This window comes from Drosophila persimilis, unplaced genomic scaffold (assembly GCF_003286085.1).
Source record: "Drosophila persimilis strain 14011-0111.01,24,50 unplaced genomic scaffold, DperRS2 tig00000000-arrow-pilon, whole genome shotgun sequence".
Taxonomy (NCBI): domain Eukaryota; kingdom Metazoa; phylum Arthropoda; class Insecta; order Diptera; family Drosophilidae; genus Drosophila; species Drosophila persimilis.
In genome coordinates, this window is record NW_020825288.1 from 9,101,934 (window position 1) to 9,119,795 (window position 17,862).

The 17,862-nt window shown below is 48.9% G+C and overlaps 5 protein-coding genes across 8 annotated transcripts; 3 read left to right on the forward strand and 2 right to left on the reverse strand.

Annotated features, from left to right (window-relative positions):
• Positions 1-27: 27 nt before the first annotated feature.
• Positions 28-827, reverse strand: LOC113564930 (uridine diphosphate glucose pyrophosphatase-like). The gene has a single exon (XM_026984423.1). It carries the CDS (start codon positions 825-827, stop codon positions 117-119), a length of 711 nt encoding a protein of 236 aa, XP_026840224.1. The 3' UTR covers positions 28-116.
• A 739-nt stretch (positions 828-1,566) lies between these two features.
• LOC6587419 (pyruvate dehydrogenase E1 component subunit beta, mitochondrial) lies at positions 1,567-4,191 on the forward strand. 2 transcript variants are annotated; one of them, XM_002012998.2, is made up of 4 exons: positions 1,567-1,812; positions 2,136-2,297; positions 3,230-3,761; positions 3,824-4,191. In XM_002012998.2, the coding sequence occupies exons 1-4, from the start codon at positions 1,621-1,623 to the stop codon at positions 4,033-4,035; spliced, it is 1,098 nt and encodes a 365-aa protein (XP_002013034.1). In that variant the 5' UTR covers positions 1,567-1,620; the 3' UTR covers positions 4,036-4,191. The 2 variants fall into 2 exon arrangements, with proteins under 2 accessions (XP_002013034.1, XP_026847876.1); XM_026992075.1 differs by lacking the exons at positions 3,230-3,761; positions 3,824-4,191 and adding an exon at positions 2,590-3,102.
• A 792-nt stretch (positions 4,192-4,983) lies between these two features.
• LOC6587422 (beclin 1-associated autophagy-related key regulator) lies at positions 4,984-6,945 on the forward strand. The gene is made up of 3 exons (XM_002012999.2): positions 4,984-5,319; positions 5,389-6,440; positions 6,494-6,945. Exons 1-3 carry the CDS (start codon positions 5,036-5,038, stop codon positions 6,646-6,648), a joined length of 1,491 nt encoding a protein of 496 aa, XP_002013035.1. The 5' UTR covers positions 4,984-5,035; the 3' UTR covers positions 6,649-6,945.
• Positions 6,946-7,014: 69 nt separating this feature from the next.
• LOC6587415 (yemanuclein) lies at positions 7,015-11,978 on the reverse strand. The gene is made up of 6 exons (XM_026988119.1): positions 11,018-11,978; positions 10,733-10,951; positions 9,818-10,664; positions 9,601-9,748; positions 9,300-9,539; positions 7,015-9,240 (listed from the first exon to the last, which is right to left on the reverse strand). Exons 1-6 carry the CDS (start codon positions 11,240-11,242, stop codon positions 7,608-7,610), a joined length of 3,312 nt encoding a protein of 1,103 aa, XP_026843920.1. The 5' UTR covers positions 11,243-11,978; the 3' UTR covers positions 7,015-7,607.
• Positions 11,979-12,396: 418 nt separating this feature from the next.
• On the forward strand, positions 12,397-17,852 carry LOC6588629 (CTL-like protein 2). 3 transcript variants are annotated; one of them, XR_003408396.1, is made up of 5 exons: positions 12,397-12,476; positions 12,747-13,060; positions 14,772-15,141; positions 15,208-17,453; positions 17,532-17,852. XR_003408396.1 is itself a non-coding variant. In XM_026984709.1 (4 exons), the coding sequence occupies exons 3-4, from the start codon at positions 14,818-14,820 to the stop codon at positions 17,278-17,280; spliced, it is 2,397 nt and encodes a 798-aa protein (XP_026840510.1). In that variant the 5' UTR covers positions 12,397-12,476; positions 12,747-13,060; positions 14,772-14,817; the 3' UTR covers positions 17,281-17,852. The 3 variants fall into 3 exon arrangements, 1 of the variants encoding a protein (XP_026840510.1); XR_003408397.1 differs by having other exon boundaries at positions 15,208-17,424; positions 17,483-17,852; XM_026984709.1 differs by having other exon boundaries at positions 15,208-17,852.
• Positions 17,853-17,862: the final 10 nt, after the last annotated feature.

A 17,862-nucleotide genomic window follows, 5' to 3' on the forward strand; every position in this document is an offset into this window, starting at 1 on the left:
GACAGCTGATGCCCAGCACCCAACAACAACAACAACAAAAGCTTATGGCAGTTGCGGGCAAGCTTTATGACATTTAAATCCGTATCGGACATGGTCACACTGATATTTGATTGTCGTTACGAAGATTTTGGAGCTTTATTGAGCAGAAACCACATCACGCCCACCAGCAGCGCCGGTCCGCCGTTTGTTGTCATCCCTGTTTTGACCAGCTCCCTAGCCTCATCCAGCGACAACTCCACGACCTGTATTACCTCCTTGTCTACTCCACCGCCCGCGGATACTCTCTGTTCATCGCACACCTCGCAATAGAACAATGCCTGCGCGCCGCTTGAAATTCCCACGCCAGATCTGTAGTGAAAAATCGGCTGTATGCTGTCGGCGGGTACATCGTAGCCACATTCCTCGAGAATCTCTTCCCGTGCTATATTCTTCAGGCTTTGGTCCTTATCGACTTGGCCCGCACACAGCTCCAGCGTGATGCCCAGCTCCGGCGGAAACTTTTGCAGATCCACATCCCCCTTGGTGATTGGCTTTTTGCGGCTCATCTGAGCTTGGTAAACTGCAGCTCTAAACTGCCGTACAAAAATTAATTTATCCCGAGACTTGTTGTATAAAACCACCAAGACACCGTCAAGAACTTTAACAATGTGCGTCTCCTTCTTAATATCGTTTTCCAGGTAAAGAACGCAGCATGGTTTAATCCATTTGGATTTCGCGGGCAGTGGGGAAAACCAAATTCTCGTAATATTACTCAGTCGACCAAAGGCAGACTTCTTTGCATCAAAACAACAGACTCTGCGCAGTCCTCCTCTAAAGAATTTAAGCATATTTTAAAACAGAAAAGAAACAAAAGTCAGTGGTAAAAACGACATAATTTGAAATGGTTCTAGGATATGGCGCTGGGTATTCCGTCAGTGTGTCCGACCCTTAGAAATATACCGTAAATATACCTATGAAAACATAACAATTTGGTTAACGGAATATCAAAGTCGCGGATATGGTTTCCAATAGTTTGCGGGAGAACGATTAACCCATTGCAAGCCACGGGGGTATTTTAATATTCCACTGAATATAAAAAAAATTGAATCTTTTTATCGCACTTCAGGTGAAAGATATCAATGTTTTTCTTGTAAGTAAAAATTAAGGGCAGAATTGATCTAGAAGAAGAACTATTTAAATAGAGGGGGCTTACTTGGGCTAGGTTTGGTTTTGCATCACACGAGACGCTATATTGAACCACAATTGAGGCAAAATCCAATAAAAGCAGGTATTTAAAATAAACCAGTTAAGAAGAAAAAGGGTTCATTAATTGGTTACAATTTTGTGGGCAGGGACGGAGTGTCATCATCGAGAAATATGTATAAAAGAACTTGAATTCATCAGTATACTTCCGGTACATTTTTGACATGAGGCCGTATATTTTGGTATATTTCTGATGTTCGTACGGTATGTTTTAACGATAATTCCGCGGTCACACTAATCTTGGGGCGACAGTCGGTGCGTAAAAATATTTTTTCCTTTAGTCTCCAGCATTAGATAATAGCATTTTCCGAATTGGATTTGCAGCTGGGAAACGAATCCGATTGCAATAAAGCCAGTGTGTGTATCAATTAAGCGAATATGCTGCGCTCCAGACTGACACAGGCAGCCTGCGCCGCCCAACGTGCGTTCTCCACCACCCCCAAGGTGCTGGCCGCCAAGCAGATGACGGTGCGCGATGCCCTCAACAGTGCCCTCGACGAGGAGCTGAGCCGGGACGACCGTGTCTTCCTGCTAGGCGAGGAGGTGGCCCAGTACGACGGTGCCTACAAGGTAAGCGAAAGAAAACCCTCGCAACATTTACCCCCTTGCCGATTACGTAAACAGCAGCGGCCATTGACAGTTCGCGGTGACAGCTGATGCACTGGGGCCACAGTAACAAGTCGAGGGGCAGGGCAGGGCAAGAAATGCGTGCCTGATAATGAATCTGAATCGTGTCTCGACCGTCTACCTACCGGTGGCTGCGTGATTGTAATTGGCAAGGTCACGCAAAATGTGTGTGACTCGTACGCTGATAACGCAGCGATAATACCGTCCCTTCTGATTTGTTTACTCCGGATCATTCAAGCTCTTATTTGGCGTTTATCTGTTTTTAGGTTTCCCGTGGACTGTGGAAGAAGTACGGCGACAAACGCATCATCGACACGCCAATCACAGAAATGGGTTTCGCTGGCATTGCTGTTGGTGCCGCAATGGCTGGTCTGCGTCCCGTCTGCGAGTTCATGACCTTCAACTTTGCCATGCAGGCCATTGATCACGTGAGTGTTCCATCCCCCACATACGCCATACACTACTCCCTCCCACCACAAGCAGTAGCCTAAATACTCATATTATCTCATTGCCAAAGAGAAAACTCCAGTTAATGTGCCCCTCCCACTCAGCTAGCTAATACTCGTAGTCCAATTCAAGTTCATTACAATACCAGAGGGCGGCGCGTAATGGGATAATATGGGTTGAGCGGCTCCTGCCACCACAAAAAGCAATGCTAAGTAGATCCGGAATCTGTACCGTTTGACTAATTCCACCCCCATATTATCCGATTATGTGCAGGCAAAGATACTCAAGTCTGTCAAGCCTCCCATTGGCGACTGCCAGCTGCCTCTGCCCAAGATCATAGAAAGTCCGCGCTCCACCTGGCTGACGGAAATCAACGATATCCTGCAAAAAGATCGCGTGGGCGATGCAACAATAATTTCTCCGCCGCTGGGCAAGAGAATACCCGACAAAATGGAGGCTGCCCGCCTCATTGTCATCCGACGACGCAAGATGAAGAAGCACAAGTTGAAGAAGCTGCGTCGCAAGATGAAGTTCGAGTGGGCCAAGGTTCGGCAGCGTCGCGAGATGCGCAAGGAGAAGGCGTTCCAGGCACAGCTCATGGCCCAGATCAAGCAGGCGGAATCGTTCAGTGCCGAGCAGCATGTGGCCGAGATCCTGCGGCAGGCCAACGATAACCCGTTGCCCCGCTTCTGGAAGGGACGACGCCTGCCCGCATTTATCATTAAGCAGAAATTAGGCATTAAGTGAAAGTTTAACCAATAAAATGCACATCGTATTAACTTGAAATTGGACATCAGATCAGCTGCAGGGAAGAGGATTCATCACCCATCACACCTTTAGAGACCCACGATACAATCCCCGATTCCCAGTAGTCCTTAAATAATTGAAAACAATTTTTTCCTGCCATCATCAGATCATCAACTCGGCTGCCAAGACCTTTTACATGTCCGCAGGCGCCGTCAATGTACCAATCGTGTTCCGTGGCCCCAATGGGGCTGCCTCTGGTGTGGCCGCCCAGCACTCTCAGTGCTTTGCCGCCTGGTACGCGCACTGCCCCGGCCTGAAGGTGATCTCCCCTTATGATACGGAGGATGCACGAGGCCTGCTCAAGGCTGCCATTCGGGATCCCGATCCAGTTGTGTTTCTGGAGAACGAACTCATGTACGGTACTGCATTCCCCGTCGACGATAAAATCCTCGACAAGGACTTTTTGGTGCCGATTGGCAAGGCAAAGATCATGAGGCCGGGCAAGGACATCACCATTGTGGCGCATTCCAAGGCAGTGGAGACGGCACTCCTAGCCGCCGCCGATCTGGCCAAGAAGGGCATCGAGGCTGAGATTATCAATCTGCGCTCCATTCGTCCCCTGGACACGGCGACCATATTCGCCTCGGTCCGCAAGACCCACCACCTGATCACTCTTGAGAACGGCTGGCCCCAGCACGGTAAGAGCTCAGAGATCACCCTCTCAGTCCCCTAAATAAATATTAATTCGTTGCATTTTAAGGTGTTGGAGCTGAGATCTGCGCTCGCATCATGGAGGATCAAACCTTCTTCGAGCTGGACGCCCCTGTGTGGCGATGCTGCGGTGTGGATGTGCCCATGCCCTATGCCAAGACGCTCGAGGCAAATGCCCTGCCCCGTGTGGCCGATGTGACTGAGGCGGCCCTTAAAGTGCTGGGCGGCAAGGCGGGCAAGGCTACTGCTGCACTGAAATAGGCACAACCACACGCACAGGATAAGACCCGAAGCTAGCTAAATTTACTGTCCAACGAAAAAAAAAACAAAAAAACAAATGGACATGCGCTGTCCCTAAATTAATGCACCGAATTACAAATCGAAAAGTGAAATGGAATGGTTTGAATTTAAGCAGCACCATTGGATTTTGTTTATCTTTCAAACCTGCTAGTTGATTTATTTGGTTATAGAAATCTCTTCCGAAATTAAAAAAAAAAAACTAAAAAGTGGTCGAACTTTTCGTTGCAATTTTTCCATGTTTGAAAGTGGCGCCTGCAAGAAACAGAGGCTTCCAAGTCTTCGAACACATGTGGAGAATAATGCCGAAATACGGGCACTATGACACCGATTTGGGGCACATTTACTTTAAACATATCTTTAAAAAGGGCGAAAAGTGCCCCACAATGAGTGCTCCAGCTAAGAACGTTGGAGCAGCCATACCGATTGCAGAGAGACGCGGAAGACTACCGTGCTGGACATCCTGCAAACTGGCGGGACAAAAAGATCTTCGTAAAGTCAGAATGCTTGTAGATCTTCGAAAGTCACGACAGCCTTGTTCTGTTTGCGATCGGTAGAGTTTCACAATCTCTCGCTCCAGCAGGTGGCTGCGTTTTAAGGTAAGATGCAGATTGAAGTGCCTGGATGAGTCTCCGCCTCTGTATCGGGTCCAGCACCTCCTGCTGCCCCACCAAAAATTGCATCGTATTTTGTCTAGTTTTTGTTTGTTATGCCGGCAAAGAGAAATGGTATAAAATAAACTATATCCATTTTATTTATATTTCAAAATCATGGTCTCCTGTCAAAATAGTAATTTTCACCGATTAATTGTTATATCAAAGTTGTCCAATAATCGTATTTATCGATAGTGTGGCAATACTTATCGATATCGCACAGAGAGAAAGAGAAAAAAAAAAAGGAAAACCTGCAATAACAATAACAATAGCAATTAAATGAAACTCGAAAACACAATGCTCTGGCTGTAATGGCAAGTAGCTCCAGCTCCGATGAAAGCTCCAAAGCCCCAGAGAATTTTCAAATATCCAGTGCCTCGACAAACGACGACGATGACATCTGTGATGGCACAGGATACACAAAGAAGAAGCCAAATGGAGGCAGCAACGTAAAGGAAACCTCAGCAGCTGCTGCTTCTGCTGCAGTTGGTCTGCGATGTCCTTTGTGTCTCGGCTGCAGTGCGACACGCTTCCACTGTCGCAATTGCGTCAGAAATGGAAACATTACTCATAGCGCCACCGAAAGAGCCGAGAGGTCTGCTACAACACTGTGCACAGTCATTCAATCATTCTGTAAAGTACATGGGTTTATCTTTTTTTGCAGCCTGTCGGAAAAACAGCAACGGTATATCAATCTGCAGGCGGGTCTGAAGACATTTAGCAATCGCTATGAGCGCCTCATACAGCAACACAAGTCGAACGAGAATCGCGTGATGGCCATCAAAGCCAAGCGCAAACAGCTGGAGCTGCTGCAGCAGCTGATCGGCAGCACCACACAGCGGCTGCTGGTGCTGGGCGAGCGGCGCGATGAGCTGCGTCTGGCGAATGCCGAGAAGCGCAAGAACCTGCCCAAGTATCCCATCAAAGTGAAGATGTTGGAGGATTATGTGCTCGATCGCATCGAGAAGATCGAGAAACTGCGCGACACGCATCTCGGTCTGATGGACAACATCAAGCAGACGGCCCGTCGGGGCATCCAACAGCTGGTCACCTACATCTTTCCCATCACAGAGGTGGTGCTGAAGGACGAGCAGCAGCGCAAGATGAGCAACGAGCGCAGCGAGGAGGCCGAGACCATTGCGGCTCTAGCGGATGCCAAGAACACTTCGTATATACGTGGCAAGTGGGTGTTCCATGGCAGCGGCATTAGCGAGGTGCAGTACCGCATTGTGGGGCCCTCGTTGCCGGCCAATGGAGATTACACCGCTTACCTGGACTGGCTGTCGGACAACAAGGACGATGTGCCAAAGGCCACGGCCAATGAGATTACACCCAGTCGCTACGAGGCCTATCGCATTGTGGGCGCCCTCACGTACACGGCCCAACTGACTCAGCTGCTGAGCTTCTATCTGAATGTGCGACTGCCGCACAAGATTGCCTACGGCGACTTCTGCCGCAAGCTGCTCAACGAGGAGCAGTTCCTGCGCAAGGTATCCCGCGTCAACTCGAACATCATGTATCTGGCCTACACGCAGCAGGTGAAGCTGCGGGCCCTGAACGAACAGCACACGCTCGAGAACATTTTGGCCATACTCGATCTGGAGCGCAGCGACCTGGGCCGCTTTGGCCATTTGGATGTGACAAATGCGCCGCTCATGAAATCTGTCGACTCTCTACTAATTGGCATTGAAACGGCCACAGAATCCGAATCGGAAGGTGTGTAGAGAGCAGAGCTCTAAGGGATATAAATACATGTTTCTTCCTTGCAGATGAGAACTCTTTGCGTTTGGACTGGGAGTCGGTGCCCAGCCTGACGCCACAGCCAGAGCTGGCGGATCCCAATCTGATGCCGGCAGTGGCCCAACAGTCCACCATTGCCATGGTGCGGATGGCAGCCACCTCTATGCTGCGCTGGATCAAGTGAGAACCGGCTGCCGCTGCTGTCTGCTGCTGCCTTCCCCCCGGCGACAGCAAGGCGAAGCACTTGTGTTATCTTTACAAATTAGGCTAAGTTATCGAGCAGGAGGAGTGTTATCAGAAAGAGTGTATGTGTTGGGGGTCTTTTAGCATTATCTTTTTGGTTTACAGAACTAATATCGATATGTATATCTGTATATATCCTATATGCTGTGTGTAATAGTTGAGGAAGGCGTTTGAGTTTTTACATAACTTATTTTTGTCTCCTTTATTTAATAAAAATGGTTCGCTATAAATAACTAGATCCGAATTTAGCTTATTTAATTCTTGCAAAATACAAATTACACACACGACTCGACTAATCCTTCCTTAAACGACTAAATGTTGGATGTATAATTATGTATAATTAGAAATATTTATAATTGTATGAAAAGGAAAGGCGAAACGAAACGAACACGCACACATTCTTCGGTACAAAAAATGATTGAGCATTCGACGAGGACTCTACTGTCGACTACTGTCCTGTTTAATTTGAATGAAACCTGCACAGCACACAGTTTACAAGATGATGGAGGCATCTTCCCCGACGAATCCCAGAGATATCCGATGGTAGAGGGACTTATGCTAAACGAACTTCGTTGGCAGTTGTTGTAAGATGGATGTGGTGTTGTTGCTGGCTGCTGCCTCGCTGGCAGCTGAAGGCGGGGAGGGCTTTACAAATACTTGTGGCAGTGTATGGGTTAGTGGGACGGAACCGGAACCCCCATGATGTGAACTACTGGCCACAGAGACCGGCACGGGCACGGGCACCGCCACAGTGCCGCCGCTGCCGTTCAGTAGACCCAACTGATGATCATAGCTGGCCAAGGAGCTCATCGAGGAGAGGACGAGGGCTGCTGCCATCGCCTCGTGATTGTAGAATGCCGACACTGGTGCCTTCGATGGCTGTGCGGCATTAAGCAAGGGTCATTGATGCGATGATGTTCCAGCTCCACCGTTTCCGGCTCCGGCTCCACCCTTCATGGCGCCACCGCCACCGCTTGGTGAGACGGAAAACTGGTTTTGCCAACTATTTTGAAGTGTCATATGCTTCTCAAGGTTTTTCAGGTCGGACAACGTCTTCATTACTTGGGCGTTGCTGCTGAGATCGTAGACATGTTGCTGTTGACCCACAGTCATCCCTCCACTGGGTCCCATTCCCACACCCACACCCACTTTGGCAGTGTGATGATTATTGTTGTTGTTGTTGTGGTTCTTGTGGTTGTAGATATACATGTTGTCCGTTTTGAAGCCCAGTACTGATGACGCTCCATTGGCCTTCCCCGCTGTGCCTGTGGCTGTCTTTCCCTTGCTTTGAGTCTTTGTCTTTGTTTTGGAGGTTTGCGGCTTCGCTGTCGCTGTCACCGTTGCCATCGCCATTGCTCCGGCTGGATAGACACCCACAATCTCAACGCCATCCGACTCGCTGCTGCTCTCCAAATTGACCGAAGAGTTTTGCAGCTGAGTGGCGTAGGAGATGCAGCCACCGCTGTTGGGGCTGGTGCTGCTGTTGATGCTGCTTCTGCTGTTGGTGCTGGTGATGACGGGCGTCGGCGTCGGCTTGGGCGTGATCGTGATGGTGGTGGAGGAATGTGCAGCCAGCTGCTTTGATGTCTGCAGGATGTCGCTGGGACACCGGTAGTCATCCAAGTTGATGACATGCGGCGATGGTCGTGCTCCACTGATCACCTTGGAATGTGCTGCAGTGCTGCTGCTACAGATGCTGCCTGTTTGTTGACTGTTGATTGTCGTGATGCTAGGATTGCTGCCGGCGGCAGCTGCCAGCGTTGCCGCTGTTATGAGATTGTACATGCTCTGGTGTTGGTCCGATGTCCTAGTGGATGCTGCAAGATCGCCGAGCATGCCCGCCAAGGCAGCCGCCTGAGCCGATGTACTGGGCATACACAAAAGGTTCTCCAGATTGCCAGCAGCAGCACTCACAGGTACTGCTGCAGCCGGCGTGACCTGGATTTGAGGTGGGGGCTGCTGCTGCTGGAGGGGCTGCGGCTGCTGGAGCGGCTGGTGCTGCTGATGCTTTGGCAGCTTTGTTTTCGGTGGCTTGGTGGTTTTGCCGGTTGGCTGCTCTTTGAGCTTGCGCTTCAGGCTATTGGATGAGGCACTTGTAGCTGAGTCCGTGTCCGAGTTGCCACGCGAGCGACTTGGTCCTGCTCCTCCTGGCGGCAACTCGTCCACTACTTGTCTTATATAATTATTGGCCTGCGGCAGTGGCAGTGGCTCTGGTGTGGCAGCCGCAGCAGCGGCCGTTGGTTTCGCTGCAGTCTTCGGCTTCTCTGTGGACCTTCTGCTGGAGTTCTTTTGGCGGTTGATTTCACGCTGCAGCTCATCGTAGCGCATCCAGCCCATGGGCCACAGTTCTACGACCTTCTCCTTCATATAACCATTGATGAAATCCTCCAGTGAGTCCTTGCGCTTGCCGAGCACAGCGTAGGAGGTCCAGCGTGCCTGATAGACGGTGAACAAAAGGTTTCGCAGCTCGCTGGTCCACTGGAACTTCTTGCGCGGCATCTTCGGCGGCACCTCCGAGTTCACATCCGCCGCTCTGCAAATGTGTTAGAAATGAGGGGAAACCTAAGGGGTAAATGATTCCAATTATCTTACGCCTGCTCTGCAAAATGATGCAGCTCCACTTCGTAGCTGGCTATTGCCTTGGGCATGGATTCGGACACCGCACGCCGCAGACTTTCCAATGCAATGGTTGTCCTCGTCTTCTCCTCCTTGGACCGCAGTGCTTTGCCCTTGCGCAGTATATAGTATTTGGGCAGCTGCAGCTGGTACTCGATGTGCGAGAAGACCATATTCCGCTCGTTTCGATCCGTGCAGAGCAGTGCCTCGTAGACCCTACAGAAAAGAAAAGATTTATCGCTTAGCAGTGCTTGTCAGGTGTCTCTAGAAAACTCACTTTAGAAGCAGGGAGCTGAGATTGTTGTCCAGCGTGAACTTTTTGCCGCACATGTCGCGGCTTTTGACCGTCTCCTTGAAACAGTTGACGGTGCTCAGAATATCCGCGTCCAGGGATGTCGGCAGCTGCGTGTCAGCCGTTCGCAGATCTTTAAGGGGGGGAAAAAATAGAAAATAGCAATATTATCTCTAAAAATATCCCTGCGAGAGAGACATACTTTCACCAGCTTGGCCTTGGCCTTGGCCCTGGCCCTTGGGCGTTTTATCCATCGTGGCCTGATCTGGGACGGAGTCGGTGTCACAGCTGGTCTCCAGATCATCCGTGGAATGGCACTTCAGTTCGCCATTGACAACAGTTCCTTTGACCGCAGCTGTGCCGCTCTGTGACTTGAGGAAGCTATCCCTTTTGGCCTTGAGCATGTCCTTGACGGTCGTGGTCTTGACCACCTTCTTGAGGGCCTGGGCCTGCGCCTGACGCACCTCCGAATCGGAATTGTCCACGGCACTGGGTCGCGGCGAGTTCGACGAAGAGGAGGTCACGGTCAGCGTTTTGGTGGGCTTTGTGGTGCTGGTGGTGCTGGAGCCAGAACCACTGGACTTTGACTTTGACTTGGATTTGGTTGCCACAGAACCCGACCCGCCACCGCCAGAGCTGATCTTCGCTCTCTTTGCCTGATGATTGGATTTGTACTTGTCATTGGAGTTGGACTTTGCTGTGTTCGCAGAGTCGCCATCGTCCAGGCTTTCGCTATCGGAGTCCTCCTCATCATCATCATCATCATCATCGTCAGATTCCTCCGACTCGCTGTCTGATGACCCATCACCATCCGATCCGTTGTTGTTGTCTTCGTTATCCTCGCCAGACGAGGACGAGGAGGAAGAAGAGGATGAACTTTCGGAACTCGAGGAGACGATGCGCTTGCGCGATCTCTCTGGCATTTTGATGATCGCATCCGTTCGAGTGGTGTATGATTTCTTGGTCAAGGGTTTGAACTCTAAGGCGCCGGAGTTGATGTAGAAGCCCCCCTCAAGGGTCTCCACCTCCTCGGGTATGATTTCATCGTACTGCAAAAGGGAAATGGGAAACCTTTTAGCCCAGAATTGCGATTCCGTTTTGGTTAAATGTGTAGTACCGCTTCTGAATTGTCAATGAAGGAGTCGGTGTCATCGTAGCCCACGCCAATGTCCCGATGATCTTCCCTTCTGCTGCGTCCACGTCCTCTGGCATAGGCGGTGCCATACTTGGCCTCCAGCTCTTTGGCAATGCGTTGAACATCATCATCGTTGTCGGCAAACGGATCGCTGCTGCTGAAACCGTTGCCAGTCTTTAGCTTAAGCTTCTTGGCCTTTTTCTGTAACACAAAACCAAGCGTTAGCATTGAGAGAGCTACTGGATACCCTAAAGGGGGGATAAATACCTTCTCCAAATACAATAGCTTCGAATAATTAAACTCTGGATAGTTGACGGTGTCCGTCTCGAAGAGTTTGAGATTGATGCGAATGCTTTTCGTTGTCTTTGCTGGCTTGTTTTGGACGGCCGGCACCTCCGGCTCCAATATGTTGCTGCCGAATCTCGAGAATACGGATTCGCTCTGGATGATTGAAGTAAGGGAGACACGCTTATGTTCGCCCCCCCTCGACATTTCCGAGCAAGCGGCAAGCGCACACGCACACGCACGAGAGAAGAGAACCTTCTTTGCTTCCTGCCTTCCCGCCCTTTTGGATGATAGAAGCGCGAGGCCGCCGCCAGCAGCAGCGCCGCGTGTTTCTTCTTCTCCTCTGTGTGTCACACGAAAACAACGTCAACGACCACTCACACTCGCACTCCTCTCCCACCTCTCCTGCGACGGTGGACGAGGGGACGGGGGACGAGGAGGGATGTGTCTCTTTCCGTTTCTGCACGTACACCACCAACAACAACTAGCCGCAGCCTGTTTTCACTTTTACTCTCCTTTTATATTATTTGCAACCGATCCGCAGGAATTCAACACACAAAAACAATCTTTAGAAAAACATAAACAAATGCGAACGCGACGGGCCCTCGGTTTTGATTCCCGAAAGTTAATCAACAGCGATTTTCGCTCTTTCTTTGCGCTCTGCTCTTTCTTTATCTGGCCGCCCCCCGCGCGCTTGCAGATATGCAGGCCACGGATTATTTGTCACTTTTCTGCAGTTTGGGAAAGAAAAAAATTTCGGTTTAATTTACTCGATTGCCGGCACAAAAACAATACAAGTCGCATATTCGGTGCATCCGGGACCACAAACACTGGCTAATCGCACTTAAGTAGGACACATTAAACAGCATGAAATACGCGCTTTTGCAGTTTTGCGAGCGGGCTTGTAATTTGTTTCTTATTAAAATCCCGTGGCCCGTCCTCAACGCTATACATCTCCGACCCCGCGTTTAACTTTTAGGCCAGCACTGTGCAGCCCTGGTCGCGGAGATTTCGCAATATACCTGTCTCGCTTGCTTCAACTAAGATTGTGATAAGAGAACGGTTTACACTTGACGGTATCAATCAATGTGTGCTTCTTTACAAATTAAATACTTTTATTTTGTACATTTAAACCAGATATGCTTAATTCTAGAGCCCCTGAGCGATAGTTTGGATTCACTTACCTGAAATTCACTTAATATTTTTGAAAATATTACAACCAGCTGATGTTGTTATTGTAGCCCTCGTTAGTGATGCACATTTCTGGTTTGTTTTGAACACAACCCTGCCAGCGCCAGCTGTTGGAAAGTTGTTAGCAAGTGGGGGCTCTGAGTGTTTTGGATTTTTGGGGTCTCTCTCAGTATTATTGTGGGGCTGCCTGCCTCACGTAACTACGCCAAGTGTTTGCTTATAATTAGTGCAAGTGGATTGGAGCAAATACGTGAGTTTTTGTTCATACACATGTCTGTGGGTGCTCTACTCCAATAAATAGTTGCATGCAAAGAAATTCGGTCGAAACTGCAAGCTGTTATTAATGAAAATTGGTGGTTGGCTCTGCTGCCACTATCAAATGAAAGCGATAAGAATTGTGCAATTAATGAAAGTGTGCCACTGCAGTGTCGTGTGCCGTGCAGTGGTCCCAAGCCACTCGTTTTTACAAATACACACACTATGTATGTATATATTTTTTATGCTGCCTTTATGTTTGCAGTCCCCCCCTCTCGAGTGCAAGTGACCGCCACCGCCGTTCAAAGAGCAACGTACGGTACTTTAAAACTCTCCACCAACAAAGGAAAGGAGCCACCCGCCCCCCACTGGTGGGTCATCGTTTTGTGACTTTCGCCCGAAGGCCCTGAACGACACAGGAATCAAATGAAACAAAGCAGTCTCCAGTCCCCCGCCCACACGTATACAGGGCAGGCGCGCCAGTAAAGAAAGAGCTTCTTTGTTGTCTTGTTTTTATGTTGGTTGGTTGTTCCATTTCATTTGCAACGGAAGAGAAGCCAGCACGCATAGCCGCCAGAGGTGAGTAATGCGTTCCATTAGCAATTACCTGGGCCAGCGAAAACAGAGAAAATAGTACTCTGCAGAACATCATCAGCGATAAGAATCTATTTCTGAGTACAGAATTCTTTTATCAGACTCCGCCGTAAGACCCATAAGTACTCGCGGTACACGGTACGGAATCCCAATGCAAACAAGTGTCGACCAACGTGTCTCTCCATTTAATTGGATTCCGGAATTTCAAAGCCCCAAAAAGGTACTATACGCGGTAAATGACCTTGAATACATGTGTCGCCTTGTGAAATCCAAATGTGTCCAACGAATTTTCCATGAAAAGCGAAATGTTTGTTTGAAAACGCGTCCATTTCAGGCGCTCAACTGGTTTTCCATTTGGGCAGTGGCCGGCGCAAAAAAAAAAAAAAACCAACAGATAATGAATAGCAACAAGTTGCGCGTACGAATTTAATTCACTTTTAATGCGTCATTATACAATTTTGCGACACGCCAAATGGCGGCGCTGCTGTTTTACCGATGATCATTCCCGATCTCGGTCTTCGGCTCGGTCTTCGTTTCCTCGTCGTCTCAAAGTTCACGATCATTATCAAAGAACAGCGACATCTCGCATCATTGACATGCAAAAGCGATAAAAGAGATGCCAAAAGCAACAAGAAGAACGAATGAATGGCCCAGCCTTAGGGGAACCGAAGTGCTAGATACCCTGCAGTTTAGTCAGAGCAAACTTTTTATCTGTTCCCAGTGTAACTAGACACCAGATCTGATCCTGGCGGAATCTCTGTGGGACTAAATAGCAGAAGGACATGTACTATTTTCAATTAAATATTTCTAAATTAATTATTTCTTTGATCTAAAAAAAAAACGGCAAGACCAAAAACTCTTATCAGCGAAACTCGAGTCGTGCATCATGCACACGACATGTATGTTCTTTTTTTCAATTCTTGGAACTTATCTTCTGCAGCCTTCGCTTGAGCTTTTGCCAAATCCTAAGACTTTCTGAAAGGGCATAAAAAGGGCAAACGGAAACTAAATAAAGCGTACGCTTTTAAAAATCAGGTTATTAATTGCGGAAAAAACATATTTAATGTGAAAGAAATAAAAAAAATGATTTATTATTTGTTGATTTTCGCTCGGCCACTGCCCAAATGATAATTAAAATTCAAACGAGTGAAAGTTCTGATTTATTTGATTACAAAACCTCTGAGAACTGAAGAATCCAGATGGATACTGAAATAACAAAATATAATTGAATAAAACAGACATTGCCTGGCGACCACCTTAATATGAGATCACTTTCTGTTGTCTGTTCAAACAACTATTGTGCAATAATATACCCACGAACATAGAATACTTTAATGTGTAAGTATCAATCATTTGTACCCTGTATATGCCGTACAAAAGACAATGAATATTGAGAACAAAAAGTACCGGTGAGGTGACTTCTAACACCCGCTATACGCTATACATGGGGACATATGTATGTACATATGCATATACCTATGTAGTACGAGTACTGGCAGTCGTTGTCTCTCTGTGTATCGTGGTTTGGTTCCATTTTAGAAACGATGACGCATTGACGGAAATGTATTTACAAATGAACTGTTTTTTTTTCGCAGACCAGAGACTCATTACACAGACAAACACCCGAGAAAAGGGCCCATAGATGATAAGATTTCAATCACTAGAACTCTTCTCATTTCCATTTTGTCGCTCACAGATCTCTTACAGCAACAGGCAGCAGCACAAGCAGCGGCACAGGCAACATGACAGAGAGCGAGGAACTGATGAACAAGTATGGAGAGCCCTTGCGCTATGATCGGAATTTCAAGGGACCACGTCAGCGGGATCGCAGCTGCACGGATGTGCCCTGCCTGCTGCTGTTCGTACTCTTCCTGGCTGGTTGGGGCTTCATTGCCCACTATGCGATCACCCATGGCGATCTCAACAAGCTGATGGTGCCGACGGACTCGTTCAATCAGAAGTGCGGCATCGATTCGCCTGTTTTGCACAAGAAGAATTTGTTCTTCTTCAATCTGGAGCAGTGCATTGACCCGCTCGTGCCGATTACTGGCTGCCCCACACCACAAGTAAGTGGTGATTCATATGATCTTTAAGAGTAAATATCCCTGAAACTTAAACCTTGATCCTGGCAGGTATGCGTGGAGAGCTGTCCCACACAAACGTTCATCTGGGACACCATGCACGACAGCCTGAGCTATGAGGAGCTGAGGAGTCGCCTCATCTGTTTGACGGATGAGCACAAGGCAAAAATTCGCAGCAAAGCCGATATGCAGCGGGCCATCGATCAGAATCTCTGCGCTCGCTGGTACATCAAGAGTGCGCCCTTCCTCAATCGCTGTTTATTCGAGTTCTCGCCACAGATGTGCGAGTTTATTCCCTCGTTTCTGCTGAAGGGCGGTCGGTCGCGTCGACAGCTAATGCTGCCCGGCAATGCCACGTCGGAGCCGGAACTGCAGGCCCAAGCCATGGCTCTGAGCATGTCTCAGGCTTTGGTGCTGCCGCAATCGAACGGCAGGCTGGAGCCCGTGGAAGAAGAGCCAGCGGTGCAGTGCCGACGAAGGCTGAACGATGCCGTGATCAAGGAGAAGATGAAACAAACGGACACACGGCTGGCTAAGATGGTGGGTAACCTGGTGGCGCATTTCTACAACGGCACCCACGATGCCCAGCGGCTGGGCGAGGAGATTGTCGAGGATCTGGTCAATTCCTGGTCCATTATCCTGGTGGCCTGCTTCTGTACTCTGATTGCCTCGCTGGTGTTTATTGCCCTGATGCGTTGGCTCTCGGCGCCCATACTGTGGTTCTCTATCTTTGGCGTCCTCACCGGCCTTCTGGTTGCCATCTATTACACCGTCCGGCAGTACATCTTCTGGGAGAAGACGCCCACCGTCCCGATACATGGTCTCAATCTGCAGTCGACGGTGAAGAATGTTCTGCAGAACCAAAAGACCTGGCTCTATCTGTCCATCTTCGTGGGCGTGTGCTTTGTGGTGATCCTGCTGTTGGTGATTGTCCTGCGGAAGCGTATCCGTATTGCCATCGCCCTGACCAAGGAGGGCAGCAAGGCCGTTAGTAGTGTCTTCAGCACCGTCTTCTTTCCCATCTTCTCGTGGGTGCTCTTCATAGCCGCGATCGCCTTTGCCATCGGCGTGGGCCTCTATTTGGGCTCCATAGGACAACTATCGTTTCGCATGGTGCAGCGCTTGAACGAAGCCGGCGAAGTGACCAAGGAGCGCTGCGTGTGCGAGGGTCCAGCCATCAACTATACGGTGGGCAGTGCCTGCGATCCGCAGTTGTTTGAAAAGCACTGCTACAATCCGGAGGCCTCGACGACCGGCTTCTTCCAGCAATCGCAGCGAGTGGCCTGCTCCCAGACGACATGCAGTTTCCTGGACATCGACAATCCGCCGCTGATCAAATGGGCCATTTTCTACAATATTTTCGGCTTCCTCTGGCTGAGCTTCTTCATTTCTGCCTTCAGCGATATGGTGCTGGCGGCCACATTTGCCAGCTGGTATTGGACGTTCAAGAAGCGCGATGTGCCCTACTTTACGCTGGCACGAGCCTTCGGCCAGACGGCCTTCTACCATTTGGGGACGCTGGCCTTTGGATCGCTCATCCTGGCCGTGGTGCGTCTCATCCGCCTGGTGCTGGAGTACATCAATGAGAAGCTGAAGAAGTACGACAATGCGGTGACCAGGGCGATACTCTGCTGCATGCGCTGCTTCTTCTGGCTGCTGGAGACATTCCTGAAGTTCCTCAATCGGAATGCGTACATCATGTGCGCCATCCATGGCAAGAGCTTTTGCACCAGCGCCAAGGATGCCTTCAATCTGATAATGCGCAACTTTTTGCGGGTCATAACCTTGGATCAGGTCACCGACTTTCTGTTCTTTATATCCAAGCTGCTGCTCACGGCCGGTGCGGGCGTGGCCACCTATTATTTTCTGGCCAACAATCCGGCCATTGTGCAGCTCCATCATAGGGCTGTGCCCACCACAGTCGTCGTGATAGCTGCCTTTCTCATAACCAGCGTGTTCTTTGGCGTCTACTCGACGGCAGTGGATACGTTGTTCTTGTGCTTCCTCGAGGATTGCGAGCGAAACGATGGCACGCCGGAAAAGCCCTTCTTCATGTCCAAGCAGCTAATGAAGATTCTAGGAAAGAAGAACAAGCTGCCGCCACGTCAGCGTCGCAGCAAATAGAGGAAAATCGAAATGACAGTGCAAACTAAAAGATAATGGAAACTCATCTATATACATATATTTATAAATATTATTACATATATCCCATACCTTATCTATTGGGTTGTGAGCCCCATTGCTCAAAGCCTCAGAGGATGACGAGAAGTAGAGCTGCAATAAGATTTACATGAAATGTATGACAAATGCAACTTTTTCTTTACAGAACTTGCCAGTACTTTTAATCTCTCCAATCTCTAATCTCCCCTTTATAGTTACACTATGTAAATTTGATTTGAAAAACGAAGACGGAGGAAGGAAACGTCTGTCTGGACATCATGTGATAAGCGCATACGACACTAAAGACCAAAAGCAATATAAAACCTTTAAAAAAAAAAACATTTACACCCAGTGGTCGGCAGCAATACCATAACATTATTGCCGTTTAGCAGCACCTCTGTATACCATCCCCACAAGATAGGGCCGTGCCGAACCACTGACACCAACAACCACACATATCTCTCGAGAACCATTTGATTTTTTGCATCCAAATTGGACATCATATATCGAATTTAATAAAATTGAATTCCCATGCAGTTTTGTTTA

Bases quoted from the DNA above. Each gene is read 5' to 3' on its own strand.
- LOC6587422 (XM_002012999.2), top strand. From the start codon at position 5,036: ATGGCAAGTAGCTCCAGCTCCGATGAAAGCTCCAAAGCCCCAGAGAAT. The intron at 5,320-5,388 runs GTCTGCTACAAC...CTTTTTTTGCAG, and splicing joins GCCACCGAAAGAGCCGAGAG to CCTGTCGGAAAAACAGCAAC. The intron at 6,441-6,493 runs GTGTGTAGAGAG...TCTTCCTTGCAG, and splicing joins CACAGAATCCGAATCGGAAG to ATGAGAACTCTTTGCGTTTG.
- LOC6588629 (XM_026984709.1), top strand. From the start codon at position 14,818: ATGACAGAGAGCGAGGAACTGATGAACAAGTATGGAGAGCCCTTGCGC. The intron at 15,142-15,207 runs GTAAGTGGTGAT...TGATCCTGGCAG, and splicing joins CTGGCTGCCCCACACCACAA to GTATGCGTGGAGAGCTGTCC.
- LOC6587415 (XM_026988119.1), bottom strand. From the start codon at position 11,242: ATGTCGAGGGGGGGCGAACATAAGCGTGTCTCCCTTACTTCAATCATC. The intron at 9,749-9,817 runs GTATGTCTCTCT...CCCCCCTTAAAG, and splicing joins CCAAGGCCAAGCTGGTGAAA to ATCTGCGAACGGCTGACACG. The intron at 9,241-9,299 runs GTAAGATAATTG...ACACATTTGCAG, and splicing joins CATCATTTTGCAGAGCAGGC to AGCGGCGGATGTGAACTCGG.
- LOC113564930 (XM_026984423.1), bottom strand. From the start codon at position 827: ATGCTTAAATTCTTTAGAGGAGGACTGCGCAGAGTCTGTTGTTTTGAT.
- LOC6587419 (XM_002012998.2), top strand. From the start codon at position 1,621: ATGCTGCGCTCCAGACTGACACAGGCAGCCTGCGCCGCCCAACGTGCG. The intron at 1,813-2,135 runs GTAAGCGAAAGA...ATCTGTTTTTAG, and splicing joins AGTACGACGGTGCCTACAAG to GTTTCCCGTGGACTGTGGAA. The intron at 2,298-3,229 runs GTGAGTGTTCCA...TGCCATCATCAG, and splicing joins CCATGCAGGCCATTGATCAC to ATCATCAACTCGGCTGCCAA.